The sequence below is a fragment of the Callorhinus ursinus genome, unplaced genomic scaffold (genome assembly GCF_003265705.2).
Source record: "Callorhinus ursinus isolate GAN/ISIS: 27379988/994484 unplaced genomic scaffold, GSC_fseal_2.0 scaffold36, whole genome shotgun sequence".
In the NCBI taxonomy this organism is placed as follows: domain Eukaryota; kingdom Metazoa; phylum Chordata; class Mammalia; order Carnivora; family Otariidae; genus Callorhinus; species Callorhinus ursinus.
Genome location: NW_027397098.1, coordinates 9,768,259 through 9,783,696, shown reverse-complemented (window position 1 = coordinate 9,783,696; position 15,438 = coordinate 9,768,259). Strand labels below are relative to the sequence as shown.

Here is a 15,438-nt window from a genome sequence, read left to right as displayed (position 1 = left end):
AACCGGGGGTGGTACAGCAGTCTCCGGCCCTGGCAGGCAGCCTCCCGGGCCCTGAGCGGCGGAGGGAAAGCTGCATGGAGAGCTCGGGGCAGATGAAACCAAACAAGAATGATGGTCAGGACCTCTAAAGGGCCTCTGCACCTTTATCCGATCACAGCCCCCTCTCTCCTCCCCACAACGGGAGAGCATTTCCCAGGCCCTCCGTCCCTCTGCTCAGCCAGCAGCAAGGGGGCAGCGCCCGACAGTAAGGACGTCTGGGTTTTGAGGCCACAGTTGAGGGGAGGAGACTCCTTGCTCCATGGTGCGACCCTCAAGTGCGGGCAAGCTAGAGGAGATGGACATGTCCAAGTCCTTGAACCTGTCCAACTACGGGCTGGTGCACATGGTCTCGTGGTCTCTGGGGCCGCATGGAGCCCTGGTGCGGTGCAGACTAGCGGAGCTGGGGAGAAACACCCGGGAGAATGAGTCTGTCTACACAGACTCCAGTGTGCGGGGAGACAGAAAGGCCTTTCTCTGGGCTCAGCCAGCAGCGAGGGGGCAGCAAAACCGGGCCGCATACTAACATGCACGGCACCGCAAGGACCCAGGGCCACATTCTATTTAAGGCCAAATTATATTTAAGAGTTTCGTGTTTTTCTTAGTTAGAGGATGTGTGGAGTTTTACTGTATAATGTACACATTTCTCAGTAGGAAATTACAGAGTATAGATGCTTTAAGCTGTTGCCATAACATTTCAGAATTAAAGGCATGCCTTCCGGTAATGGGAAGTTTATACTTTCTGTAAATGCTGCTGGTGATTGTGACAGCCCTGAATTTACACCTCCGTGAGGTGTGCACAGAGCTATTACTGTTCCACGCACCGGAGTTTCTCGCACACTTGTGAACAGAGCCGCCCCCGCCCTCGCTGCGGGTCATCGAAAAGCTCACGCCGTGGGTGGACGGACCCACCGGAGGCCTCCGCAAATCAGGACCGTGGGGCACTTGGGCTCAAAGATGACTGAACAAATTAGCAAAAATTAGTAATTACAGGCCCTGATTGAACAGAAAAGGACTCAAGCGCCAAGCGCTTCGGACAGCAAAGCAGGCAACAGCCTTTTACTGCGGCCGGGGAAAGGCCTCCCGTGAAATTGGAAATGAAATAGGAATACGACTATGATCAATTACAGTCTACCTATTTTTCTGTCTCTTAAGAGAAATAAATAGGTACATAGTAGGACCAAGTTTTTTTTTTTTAATTTTTTTATTGTTATGTTAATCACCATATATTACATCATTAGTTTTTGATGTAGGACCAAGTTTTGAACCAGTGTGAGAGGAGAAGGTGAGAGACAGGGCCCTGCCTGCCGCCTGATTCTGGAAGTGGGAACGTGCCAAGGCACGCTTTGTGTCTTGGACACCTTGGCTTGGGAAGGCTCAGAACTTTCTGACACACCCTAAGAAGCTGGGCTTAGAAGTGCAAGTAAGGATGACTCAGCATGCGTAGCATTTTAGCCTTTTTCCCAGGTCCCCTTAGTTTTCACGTTCTTGCCTCACATCAGAAGCCTGTGAAAGCAATTGCACGCGGGGCTGTTCACCTCTCTCCGTACCGCCAACCCGCAGTCGGGGCAGCAGAGCGCTGTACCCTATTCAGCCACAGCCCAGCTGAAAACCATTTCCAGCCAAAAGTGCGCCTTTGAGTCTAAAAACGAAACAAAACAAAAACACAACTTGAGACTTAGAACGCTGACTACCACATCTGCCTTTTGAATATCGTTAAGGCCCATGAGCAGACGCTCCGTCGGTGCGCGCGGAATGGACACACGAGCACACAGACCCACGCGTTGAGCTCCGGGTCATCGGCACTCAGCATCTTCTCAGGGCCACTACTGATAAATGCCTGCCTCGGAAAATGCTACACTAGCCAATGCTTTTAGCAGGAGTTCAAGCTGCTTTATTTGTGTTTTCAAGACGGAGATGCCCCAAAACACACAAGCCTTCACGGTTCTTAACAATTCTCTCCCTATCCGTGTGTTTTAAATGAAGGGACAAGCTCATTACTAAGTTCTTCACGTCTGATGCAGCTTTTTCCTATTTGTCTGCTTTTCTGTGTCACTCAGAGAGGGGCTGCTGGTTAACGGCAAACCCCCGTGGCCGCCATTCCCCCTTTATGTGCACAGAGTCGGGGTCTCCTGGAGGCTCTGGGGGCCGACCAGATGGGACCTCTGAATGCTAAGAGCCACCCTCTCCCGGGATGAGCTGGGAACCACATTAATTTGCTTTTCACACATGGGCCTGGAAGAAGATCTGGGGGACTCACTGGGTGCAGGGGTATCAGAGGCCTTTCTTTTTCCCTTCCTAATTGAATGCCTGAGTTCCTATCCTCTCTCTAGAGTATCAGTTTGTATAATCTAAAAAAAGACCAGACAGACACATCTTTAACTGATCACACGGTAAACAGTACCTTTCTTAAGGACGAGGTCCTGGAAGACACATTCACGCTGTGAGACAATGTGAGAAATAGCAACCCTTCACGCGAACACGGGAGAACAGGTCACAGGCTTCAACTGGACCTGCCATGGGAGGCCGGGGAGCTGCCTTCAAGGTGGCGTGGGTCCAGACGGGCGATTTCTTTCCATATTAATTTAAGGGGCAATGTAAAAAAAAATTCCTCCTTTCTTAGGGCTCAAAGCATGTCTTACACTTTAGCTAATTCTCATTGTCTTATCTACAGAATCAAAATTCCTTTAAAGTATAGATTATGTTGACTATCTTGCATTTATCCATCATTAGCACGGAACCTAACACACCACAGGTTTTTAACGTTGTTACAAAGGAAGGAGCGAAATACGAAAAGCAGCGAGGAGAGGGGCACTGAGAGAAACACAGCAGATGGCGGGCTTCCGCCTCTGGGAAGATAAGGACACATCCCTTCCCTGTTTCTCCCGCCGAATAGAACTAATGAACCAAACAAACGTAAGGCGGGGAGAAGAGAAGGCAGACCAGCAGGGACCTGGGGGCCCAAGACGGCACGGTGCTGAGCGCCTGGGTGTCTGCGTGCCTCCTACGTCCAAGACTTATTGCTACAGAAGCTGGCCACCCAATACTGTCCCCGGGCACGGGTGAAAAGAGACCCAAGGGAAGCCTGCTCTTTCTAGACGAAGGACCGGGAAGAGGGTAGTCTAGGGAGACAGAAACCCCCTCCCCAGACGGCGACAATGGCCAGACGGCCCCAGGCTCCCAGCCCCTGACAAGGGAGACCGAGCTGGGACTTGTGTCTCTGCTGGGACAGCAAAGAGCCCCCCACGGAGGTGTCATCGGGGACCATGTGTGAGCCAGGCTTCCGTCCCCCAGCCCCCCCCAGTCATGAGGAAGTACCCCGTTCCCCTGCCAGAGCCATGTCACAGAAAGCAGCTAAACCAGAAGATCAAAAGAAAATTAGAACAAACACAGCAGAAGGACCAGCGCACCTGTTCCTGAAATATCTTGGCCAGGGGGGCACAGTCCGTCAGCTTGATGAACCTCACCACATCGGTCACCGTCCACTCCAATGGGTTGCTCTCCAGAACGAGCCTCTCCTCTTCCTCCTGCTTCGGGTCCTGACAGGAGAAGGGAGGCAGGAGGTCATTCGATCCCTGCAGGGTTGGCAGGACACTCGGTAAACCCCTCGGACCTGAGCCAGACTTTCCTCCTGCCTCTGGCCTCTCCCTGGGCACCCGGACAAGCCACCGAGACTTCGAGACTCGAGGGACTTTCTTTAGCAGCTCGGCTGGGTTGTGATTTTGCCTCCAATGACTCGTGCGCCGTTAAGAGGCTGAAAGAAAAGGCGCTGGGAGAGCAGTTGCCGAAAACCCAGTTCAGGAAATCTTGGGCCTGCTTAGTGAGGATGCATCTCTGACTGCAGAGAGAGGGTACGGGGCGTGTGAATGCACAGGAGGCAGCCAGTTCTTCCCCTCTACCCTGGTGATGATGGTGCCCGTGACCTCCCGGCTGACCACTTACGGTCTGGGGGTTTGGGGGAAGACCTGGTACGCTGACTCAGCGTTTCAGAGCATTACAGCCGTCTCCCGCGAAGGGGAAGCCTAGTGTCCAATGGCACCCCGAGGACCTATTCTGTCTGTTCTCCTGACAAGAATCCTCTGCGGCTGGAAAACCCTCCAGAGAAAAGCTCTCATGCCCCTCGGACCCCATCTGAGATGGGAACCACCAGGCCTTCTCCCCAGACTCGGCACCAGGCTGGAGCTGCCGCTCCTCTGCCGTTTTAAACACGGAGCCCCAAGTCAAGGCCCTGCACCGTACTGGCTTCCGTCTTCAACACCCCGCCCACAGCCCAGCCGGGGGCCCCCGCGGGCCTTACCCCCGCTGCGTCCTGGCCGGTGGCCGCGCCCTGCTCTGCCCCCTCGGCACACGAGGCGGCCTGCGCCCTCCGGCCCCGCCGTGGCCTCTCCACGGGTGGCCGGCGCTCAGGCTCGGAGCTGCTCCTCAGGGTGACGGCCCTCCGGGGCCGCGCAGAGGGGACCTCGGCCGAAGAGGTGTCTGTGTGGTCATCGCGGAGCTCGGAGCTGGTTTCCTCACTCTCGGTGCCCTCATCCATGGCATCTGCATCCTCGCTGTCCTGGGGAGAAGGGAAGGCACTGACTTCAGTTGGCCCTGTGCAAACCTCCGGCGGTGGGGGGCGGCCCAAGGCCCATCCCGCGGCCCCCACCATGCTGGTCCCCGTCGCCACCCTCTCCCAGCTCGCGTGGCCGGGCCGGCTGAATCCGCAGGGCTCCTGGTGCCTGGGGTTCCCAAGCGCTCGGCATCACACGTCGCCTGCGGCCTTGGCCGAGAGCGGCCGCGCGTCCCGGGCGCGGGCAGGAAGGTGCTCTGAGTGGGACATACCTCCCCCGAGCCTGCGGCCAAGTCCACGGCAGAAGACCTCCGCTTCTTCTGCACAAAGATGGACTTCCGCCGCTTCCTACGTCTGGCTGGCTTCGGGTGTCCGCTCTCAGTGCTGGCTTCCCCGATCGGGGGCTTCACGATCTTCTTTCTCTTCCCATAGTAATAGGCTGCAGGGAGAGAGGGAATCAAGAACGTCTTCTAAAGGTCACATACACGAAGTCCATCGACACTGAGAGAGTAGAGAGACCAGAGGAAGACCGGGGAGGGGAGGAGAGAAGAAAAGAGAAGAGAAGAGAGAAAGACCGTCCTTTCGTTGGGAACATTTCTCCCGTGCCCTCACGGTTAGAAGGTGTTAGGGACAGAACCACATGTCTTCAAAATTCAAATGTAAAAGCGCTCACCCCGCATGGCACTGTATTTGCAGATGGGGCCTTTAAGGAGGTGATTAAGGGTAAATGAGGTTCAAGGCATGGGGCCTTGATCCTACAGGACCAGCCCGCTTACAGGAAGAGGGACAGACAGCAGGAAGGCGAGCACAGAGGGACGGCCACGTGAGGACAGAGGGGATGGCCATCTGCAGCCCAAAGAGAGGCCTCCGGAGAAATCAACCCTGCCAGCACCTCGACAGAGGTCTCTGTTAACACGCAGAGCACCCGTTAAGAGGGTTACCAACGTCCAGTAACGACTGCTATATTTTATAAATGAAATGTATACTCAACTAATGAAAACCACTGCTAAGGATCCCGTTTTCAATCATGATCCTGATCGAGACTCATTACCCAAAGTCTCGACCGTCCCACAACGAAACCCCCATTATTCCCTACAGAACCACGTGCAGAAAGGGAACCTTTATCTGCGGTTAGAGGGAGCCAAGAAAAATACCCAAACACACAGCTGCTAGGCTCCGGTGGAGCACGTGATCTGTGGCGGAGCGTGGCCCCCATGCGTGCCTACGCTGCTGTATTCCCACGGGAAAGATATCCGGCCCTGGCGTTCGATGGCCCCACATGCAAAAGGAGCCCAGTGGGACCGAGCAGGACACTCGACGCTTCACGGTGGTCCCTACGTACCAGTTACAGGTGGATGAGCATTTGTTCACACCCCAGGGCCCCGTGCGGGCAAGATAAGTCTGGTGCAGTTCGGTTTCTGAGAAGCCAGGAGGGCAGTTAAGATGGCGGGGGAGTAGGGGGACCCTGCATTCGCCCTGTCCTTCAAACACAGCTTAGAATAACTATCACATCATCCCCAAACACCCAAGAAATCAATCTGAGGGCTACGAAAACACAGTGCATGTCATGTTTCCTAGAAGCCAGACGCTAGAAACCAGAGCAGTTTTACCGAATACAACAAAGGTGCAGCACACTCTCAGAGTCTTGGGGTTCCACTGGGGTGACTGCTGGCCTTGCTGCTCTCAATTCCTCCCCAGTGTGGTTTTGTCATCTCCCCCTGGAGCATCAGTTCAGTCTGCAGCAATATTTACTATACGTTGACCCAGGGATCTTAGGATTTTGACGTTTTATCACACGAGACTCAGAGAAATCTCTAAGTCATTTCGGTCGTGTTTAATTCAAGCTGTGGTAACCCACCTCTTCCCGTTTTTAAGGCAAACATTCAAGGGTGAGTCTAGCTCTCAGTCAAGTCCTTTGCGATTCAGGAGCATCTGTTACTGAGCAGCCTGCTCCAGGGAGTCTCTCCTCTGACCAAAGGTGATGTGAGGGGGAACCAAATTCTCCAGAAAGGTCAGTGATGTCACCACTGTCTGGAGAAGACTGTGACGTCAGCACATCCTACCAACACACCAGTGGCTCTCCACGCGTGAGCGTGGGTGCAGAATGCCAGGCGGCCCAACCGGACAGAGAAGGGCGCCGACTCAGCGGGAATGGCATGGAAGAGAGTTTTTAGCATATCCATGCATCCATACAGAGAAAACTACAAGGAGATTCACACTCGGAACGGTGGTTCAAGTCCGTTCCGATTCCTGCTTCTGACACCCGGGTTTGATCAGTCTCAACCGGCCGGGGCTCCCAGCACGCGGGCTGCACTCCCGAGTCCTGTCGATACGCCGGCAGCCAGAAAGCAGGCTGGGGGAGCAAACCTCCAGGCCACCGTGACGGGGACGCAGTCACGCCCAGGTCAGAGATAACCGAGGGGAGAGGCGGCAAGAGCAGAAGCAGGGATCAGAGGGAGTTGTCGGAGCTCGGCATAACCGGGGTGGAGGTGTCTGGGAGTGGCTACGGTGCGTGCGGACAAAGGTCAGCGCTAAGAAAGGAGGGAGAACAGGAGCTAGGAGAGGCCACCAGAGAAGGCCGAGCTCGAAAATCCTGCCGGGAAGCGGTCAGAGCAGAGGCAGGGCAGGGGGACCAGCTGACCCCATGGGAGCACGGACAGTGCGGGCTGCTTCTGCACCCTCCAAACACCCCCCGTCCAGGGAGCTCCGAGGAGGCGGTATAGACGGGGGAAGCAGCCTACGACAAGGAGCTCACCCCAGTCCAGAGGGGCAAAGACAGGCTCTATACCTCCTCAGCCTAAGGACCCAGAAAGCAATGCTGGTTACCAACCGTTACCAGGAACCAGCTCTATCCAGCTCTCCCTTCCGCCAGGTAAGTTTCCAAACTCAGCCAATGCCCTGAAACTCACAGCATAGCCCTTCGCATCTCTTCCTTGTCATCCTGTGCCTCCACTGGGCTGGAGGCACGTGAGTTATCGGCCACAGCAAATCTTGAAGAATTCTTTCACAGCGATTCCCATGAAAAATTACTCAAAGGTTTTTGTTTTGTTTCGTTTTGTTTTTTAGAAACCCACCAGCTAGCTTACCTCACCGTTTAGGCCCCCAGCCCAGTAGTCTTCTTATTCTTTGAACTTACTGTACTTGGTTTTGGTGTGAATGGAGCAGTTCTCTGGGCAGTTCTCCGAAACCAGCACGGGACTGAACAAATTTGGGCAGCACTCCAGCTTGGCACAGACCCGCCGGCAGAAATCTGCTACCTGGTCCGATGTCCGCACAATCTTGGCCACAGCCCGGTACGTCTTGCCTCTGTACCTAGAAATAAGGAAGAGCAACGGCAAGACCACAGAGTTACTCAGACCTACTGCGTACGGCGTGTTCTCAAAGTAACCCCTTTACTTTCTAACACTAAAGTACGCTGTGTGTGATTTCCATGCCATTTATTTTTATCGTTCCTTTGGAGCGCACAGTAATGTTTTTAAGAAAGCCCACGCACGCGATGAATCACCGCCACAGATATTTCCACGTGGCACTGTCTCGCTGCAGTATCCGTAGTAATTTAATACCCGTTCCAGAACGCTTCTGAAATCCAGATATTGTCACTTGTTGCTCCTCACTTTTGAGAAAAAAACCAACTTTCTCCTGCCTAAGAAAAACCACATGCAGTGAAGTCACCAACATAAAAATGAGGACCACTTCTTCTGGAAAGCAGGTTGAATGGATTCTCGGTTCAAAAATGGGCACCGAAGCCCTGGGCCAAATATTTATGGTGATAACCATGTAAATGATGCTTGGCTGGAAAGAGGAGTACTTGGATGTAGGTTCAAACCAACTTTCAACACATTTTTAAAATATCATTGGTACAAAACACTTATAAACTTCTCTGTTAGCAGCAGATGACCGGTATTTATTTAACTGACATGTCACAGAACCTACAGTCCACCAACACGAAGGATGCATCAAAACCATGGGGCTGTTCAACTACGCCCTTGAGGTGCACCCTGATTTTCAAGTTGAAATCTTTTTTTTTTTCCAAGATTTTATTTTATTATTTGAGAAAGAGACAGAGAGAGAGAACAAAAGGTGGGAGGAACGCAGGGAGAAGCAAGCTCCTTGCTGAGCAGGGAGCCGGACTCAGGACTCCATCCCAGGCCTGTAGGATCATGACCTGAGCCAAAGGCAGACACTTAACTGACTGAGCCACCCAGGTGCCCTCAAGTTGAAATCCTGAACAACAATTTATCTTCCAGAAAAACAGCAGGAGCTCTGGCGGATAACACTCGTGGAAAACTAACCACAATCCAGAGGCGTGAACTACCAAGTAAGCCAATGCTGCCCTCCTGCTTGTCCACGTCTGTATGGGTGATGGGCACGAATTCTTTGCCAAACCCACTCTGCACACTTGTGTTGCATGTTTCCAAAAGTCAGCCGCAAAACAACAGGGACACCAGGTGATTCGTGCACACAGCGTGACATAAGGAGAGCATCAGTTCAGTAATTTGCAAATGAAGTATTACGTTCAAAACCTAGATCTGGTTCCCTAAGAATAATGCGGTGATAGAAATAAATAGGATAAACTAACTCTGAGTTTCTTTCAATTAGGCTTTCTTTTTATGCTTCTGAAGACTAGAAAAATATTTCCCCTCCCAAAAAATCATTTTTTTTTACAGTAACAACAGCAAAGACATTAATTTCTAACTTGAAAAAACTAGACTTCGTGTTCGTTCTCTGGTCTCTCAAATCCCAGGCCCTCTGTACTGACTGTTCTTGCATTTCTCTGAAGTGCCAAGCTTGGCTTTCTGTGTAGTAAGAACTAAAAAGCAATTCTTTGTGGATAAGATCATGCTTTAAATCGCATAGCCCTTGAACAACTGTTGATTTTTCTAGGACCTCTATCGACCCTAGATAGAGGAACACACACCCCCACTCCGAGGAGGGCTCCGTGATTCATTTCTGGGTAGTTCTTCCTCGCTGATTTTGTTGTGCTTCGTAATAAAACCAGCACAGTTCTGTGGACAGAGCATGTCTCTCATGTTCTGGGGAAGGCAGAATAAAAATATGCTCCTGGCACAGCTTCCCTGGCAGTTTCTCCCACTTGTAGTTTTGGTAGCCCTAGGGCTCTCTCTCTTCCAAAGAGCCCAATGTCAAGATTCTTAAAGTTCCTTAAAAAAATAAAATGATATAAAGTAAAAAAGCAGGAGAAATGGGAAAATTGGGTCCGAATTCAACCTGTGGAAGTCGGGCCCAGATGTTCCCAGACCGCCAAATTCCAAAGCTTCCAGAAACGTGCCCCACGGGAAAGAGAGAAGGGTCGGCCTTCTCTTCCCTTCTAGTTTGGGATGACTCCGTGGAAGCAAGGCTTTAGTAAACCTTTCCCAATGAGGAAATGCCACTCTAAATTTATGAAAATAGGATTATAGTACGGTTTAAAAGTCATGGAATCCCCCTCTCCCCTTGCCTGCCCTTCTGGAACAATTCCATCGAAAAGCCATGCTGGTGGAGGAGGCGGGCGGGGAGACTGGGCAGGGAAGGTGTGCAGGCAGGAGAGGCGAAGGGGACCCGCGGTGTCTCGGCCCCGGGCGGACGCTGCCAGTGCTGCCGGTGCGCCAGGACCTCCCATCCCCGCCGCCGGCACAGCTGCTGGCCCTAGCGGGTCTGCCCATCTGCAAGAGCTCGCCCCCTCCCCTCCCGGGGGCGGCCCCTATGCCAGGAGTCACTGTGATGGGGCAAAAGGGCCTGGCTACCTGGGCCCGACTTGGAACCACCACGGAGGGCCATTCTAACACCGGGGGGGGGACGCCGTGAGCTACGGTCCGGCTCCCCCTCTCCTGAGGGGTCAGTCCCAAGGGCCCTCCTTAATTAAGAGGATCCAGACCCGTGGCAGGTGAGGAAGGAGGCAGGATGGCGGCATCCCTGTCCTGCTCAGAACACGGAGGGATGTCTGCCCGTGGGGGACAGCCCGGCACGGGCCGGGTGCGAGGGCCCGGATGGGGGTGAAGAGAAGAACAAAACGACGAGACACTGGTTCCTGAGCGGGGCCTGACCAAACCCATCAACAGACTGAAGACAGTGTGAGCCAAGTTTCCCCTGTGTGTTTGTTTTTTTTTAAATCAATTTTTATTTTTTTATTTTTATTTATTTTTTTTAAGATTTTATTTATTTATTTGAGAGAGAGAGAGAATGAGAGATAGCGAGAGCACGAGAGGGAAGAGGGTCAGAGGGAGAAGCAGGCTCCTCACCGAGCAGGGAGCCCGATGCGGGACTCGATCCCGGGACTCCAGGATCATGACCCGAGCCAAAGGCAGTCGCTTAACCAACTGAGCCACCCAGCGCAGGGGGGATGCAAATACGGGAAAGAAAAAGGCCAGAGAGGACCCCCCGCAGTGTTGGGCGGAGCGGGGGGATTGGAGCCCGAATTCAGTCACGAGCGTGCAAGAAGGGCCAGGCTTGCAGGCCTGAAGCTGCTATCTCTAGAGAAGCTCGCCTACAAGGTGGGCCCGTGGCTCGTATCTGGGAACCGCATTTTGGAGGTGAGCAAGGTGGTGAACCGCACCCAGACTGTTTGGACAAACCCGCTTGCTTCCCTGATCCATGCCAGGCAGAGTGCTGCCCATGGGACCAGCCCCCAATAAAAGCCTCAGGCCTGGGCTTCTCTGGACAGAAACATCATGTGATAGACACTTTCGCTGCTAGGGAAGCAGAGTGCTCTCTGGAAACCCTCCCTGGGGGAGAGAGCATAAGGAGGCCTGAACACGGAGACTCTTCCAGACCCCACCTGCATCTTTTTCCTCATGACATCACTGCATGTCCTCACTACGTCACTACAATAAATCTCAGCCACGAGTAAAATCATATGCTCAGTCCCAAGAGCCCTTGTAGCAAAATTTAGACCATGGAGGTGGTCATGAGGGCTCACAACCCAAGAGAAATGTAAATGTAAATATGTTTTTATACTATGTGTGTGTAAACACACACTTATGTATGTGTGTATACACACACACACACACAAATGTTCCTGCTCACAGCAGTGAGCTTACTCATGTAAGATCTTGGTTGCTAAATATCATTTTTTACCTCCTCCCACCAAAAAAAAAAAAAAAAAAAAACCCACCACGGATCCTGAGAAAAAACCAAGTCTCCTTGGAGAGGTGGCTAACTCCAGGTCTAGGGCAGAGAAGGGACAAGATGATCTAGGAACAGCTTACTGGGTCAGAAAGCAACAAAGTATCAAGGACTGATGGAGAAAAGTCAAGGTGATAAACAAAAAGCCTGTTTTGGGGGGGTGGGGGTGGGGTCATCTGGGTGGCTCAGTCCGTTAGGCTTCTGGTCAGGGTATCAGGTCCTGCGATGGAGTCCCGCGTCAGGCTCCCTGCTCATCAGGGAGTCTGCTTCTCTCTCTCCCACTGCTTGTGTGCACCCTCTCTCTCTCAAATAAATACATAATATCTTAAAAAAAAAAAAAAGCCTTCTGGGTGTGGTCCCCACTGGCCAAATCTGGGACAACCTGAGCGTCCGAGAAGTTGATGAGTTCAACCCACTGAGTACAACAGGAATCCATGAATTCATACAGACACAAATAAAGGTCTGAAGACGCTGAAAGCTTGAAAAGGAGTGGATATTTACAGAGTACGGAGTGGAGTGGATATTTACAGACTACGGAGTGTTGCCCCCACCAAGTGTCTCTGCCGTGGAGCAGCGTGGCAGATGTCACCTTAATTAGGTGATCAAAGTAAACACCCCCGGGAGGAGGCAAACAGAGATCGTGCGCCAGTAGGCAGGACGCAGGGCGCAGAACGTCCTTTCTTCTGTGATACTCCTGATGCATCATCTGAATCCCGTCGTGCAGAAACATAAAAGAAACTCCTGATGAAGTGGCATTCTACAAAGTAAGGGGTCCATGCCCTTCACAAATATCAAGGTCATGAAGGTCAAGGAAAAGTCTGAGCAACTGTCGGGAAGCAAGGGGACCGGAAGAGACAGGGCAGCCCAATGCAACGTGAGACCCTTTGCTGTACTCTTCCGCCCGAGGGACAGCACTGGGACAGTGGGTGAGACCTCAGTGTGGTATGAGGACCTCTCATATGTATCACTGTCCTGATTTTGATTATGTAGGAGAGCGTCCTTGCTTGTAGGAAATGGGTAAGTATTTGGGGGCGATGGGGCATCATGCCAATAACTTATTCTCAAATCGACCAGGAGAAAGAATATAATTTAATTTTAATGAAACTTACATAATTTTAATAGTTGGTCATTTTTCTGTAAGTCTGAGATTGTTTCAAGCTAAACACATAGAGAAGAAATAATAAAAATAAATGTTACGTGTATAACGACTCAAACTACATTAAGCTTAGTGTATAACACGACTTCCATCTAACTTCGAGCGCTACAGGTTCAGTACGGCCATACGCTTGTGGATTTTCGTGCGACGCGGGGAAGATGCTGTTTGGGCCTTGCAGCTCCTGCCTGAGCCAATAACCTGGCTTGTTCCGAGTTGGTCGACAAATGAGGGCAAGTGTTCGCACAACTCTCTTTCACGAGGACGCACTAAACATACAGAGATACTGGTCCGCCAAGAAATACAGGCAAAAGGCGGCTCTCAGATTTTACACACTGGCTGGGGTCTAACGGGATGACTGCATTCACATGATAGTGTCATTTCTGTTTTCTCTGAGACTCGGCACCACGTGACCATCGGATCCCGACGGTCTCCTGAGGCAGGGTGGACAGGTCAGGTGTCAGGAGCTCCGCCAGACGTGGACAAGGAGGTGGGCCGTGCACGGGGCACCAGGTGAGGGGCGCCACCACGGTCCCGGTCACCTCACTAGGCTTTACCGCAGGTGAAAGTAGAATCCGTTTTGCAGCTTTCCCCATCATAAAAGGCTTAAAAACAGTACGCCAGTGGCACACTTTTGTAGGCAGGACAGCTCAAAAGCACAGGATACAGCTCTCTGCTTTATCCTGTCAATGTGAGTCCGGAGAGAAGGACCCTTAGCCGTGTAACTTATTAAAAGGCCCAGCAAGGCTGTTGTAAACACAACTCAAGATAAGGTTTTTAAAGTGTGGGGTACAAGTTCTGGGAGGGGAAGAAATTTTGAAAGAGACGATCAAGCTAGGTCATGGCATTATGCTCTCGGAAGGAAGGAGGGAAGGAGGGATGGATGTAGGGAGGGAAGGAGGCAGGGAAGAAGAAGGAGGGAACCAGGGAGGTCTGTGGGAGAGGATCTGAGCTCTGCCTCTGTTACTTTGAAGACTTCTTCCCCCGTTCCCTTTGCAGCTCGGCCTGAGGCTCCAGAGACGTGCGGAGCATGATCGTGCCTCTACTCTCGGGGTGCCCGAGGACAGGCTGGGGGGACGCTGGTCTCAGACACCCACCATGAAACAGCGCAGGACGTCAGAGAACGGAGGGACGCGGGAGGGATCCTGGCTGTCACTGTGGGGACCCACTCAGAACCCCAGAGTCAACACAGAGATTATTTTAAGACGAAGGTGTTTGAGATCCAACCGATGCAGGAAGCAGCTTTCTCAGAGCTTCCATTATCTGACTAAAAGCAGAAACTTCTGAGAAATGAGGACTAGCATAAATTCCCTCTTTGGAGTGGCTTCTAATCCCAGGGGAGAGACCAGAGTAAACCTACCATAAATCCCCTCTCTAAGGAATTTCACGGCCTATGAAAAAGACAGAAAGACTGCTTGTGCTTGCATAAACCAACATTTTTCACGAACTTTCTTATCTCCTATTTGTTCTCCTAAAAACCCATTTGTCTTTCATAAAGAAGCCTATTTGTTCTTCCCCTACAGCCTGTTGCTCCATACTCTTTCCCCTATTAAATTAGCTATAACATACACATAAAGCTCCAAATCCTAAACTCTCCCTTCAAGTTACTCATCACGAAGCACTCCTTCGTGTGTGTGCATGCACCTTATGAAAGTAAAACAGTCTTTTCTCTTGCTCATCTGTCATCTGTCAGTTTAATTTGCAGGCTCCCAGGAACTGAACCTAACAGGGTAGAGAAAAGGTTGTTTTCCTCCTTGCCATCAATAAGGAAGTGTGAGTGGCCTTTCAGTATTTTCCCACCAACCAAAGCAGGGGTTAACTTCCACATGTGAGTACATAGGGCAGGGTGGAGAAAGACAGATGTAGATGGAGAAGGGAGAGTGCTGGAAAAATGGGTCTCTTTCAGTAGATAAGAGCTGAGAAAAACCAAAATGGATTTTGAATCAAAAGGAAATACAGAGTGAAAAACCCAACACTCATGTAACAATCCACTCTTAAATATCAGGACGGTCTAAGGGGGAGGACTCCAACTTGGCCCAAGTTCTATCATTCATTTGCAAAACGACCCATAGCAGGACCTTTTCACAAAACTTGGTGAGGCAGAGATAGGGGTGTGAGAGTGTAAAACAAGGTTCTCTTCCATCAGGCTGAATCCTCGCCCTCGAATACTGAAGGAAGAATTTAACTCTGCAGAGACAGAGAAGCTTCACAGGCTGTGAGACCATCACTCTTCTCCTTAGCAACCGTGAGATATGGTCCTGATTTCCTTCAGAAGAGAGTCTTTCCTTCATTGTCACATCTTCCTGATCATCAGAACTACGGGCAACACTTTGGTTCACTGGCTTCCAGTCCTAGGATACTCAACCCCTCAGAAACTCTCTTCTTTCTGGATTCCTACATTTCAAGGAATGAGAACTCTGTGTAATAAAGGGTGTGTGTGTGTGTGTGTGTGTGTGTGTTTTCGGAAAGACCCCATCCAATTCAGAACATCCTAAACTGGTCTGTGTTTGCAGCAGAAACACCACGCCCGTAAACCTGATGAACTTAAGCGCGTGCAGAAATTCAGGCTTGTGCTCCCCAA

At 51.5% G+C, this 15,438-nt stretch overlaps 1 protein-coding gene across 6 annotated transcripts in view; it reads right to left on the bottom strand.

Annotated features, from left to right (window-relative positions):
• SFMBT2 (Scm like with four mbt domains 2) overlaps positions 1-15,438 on the bottom strand; it is a 226,246-nt gene that overhangs the window by 10,191 nt on the left and 200,617 nt on the right. For 5 of the 6 annotated variants that reach the window (XR_012374583.1, XM_073879943.1, XM_073879941.1 and 2 more), the window contains exons 17-20: positions 7,722-7,897; positions 4,858-5,024; positions 4,334-4,591; positions 3,447-3,611 (exon numbers count right to left, since the gene is read on the bottom strand). Coding sequence is in view for 5 of the 6 variants with exons in the window: in XM_073879943.1 (XP_073736044.1) it covers positions 3,447-3,611; positions 4,334-4,591; positions 4,858-5,024; positions 7,722-7,897 (766 nt within the window). In the remaining variant the exon portion in view is untranslated. The remainder of the gene's footprint in view (positions 1-3,446; positions 3,612-4,333; positions 4,592-4,857; positions 5,025-7,721; positions 7,898-15,438) is intronic. The other variant, XM_025853445.2, reaches the window with a different exon arrangement.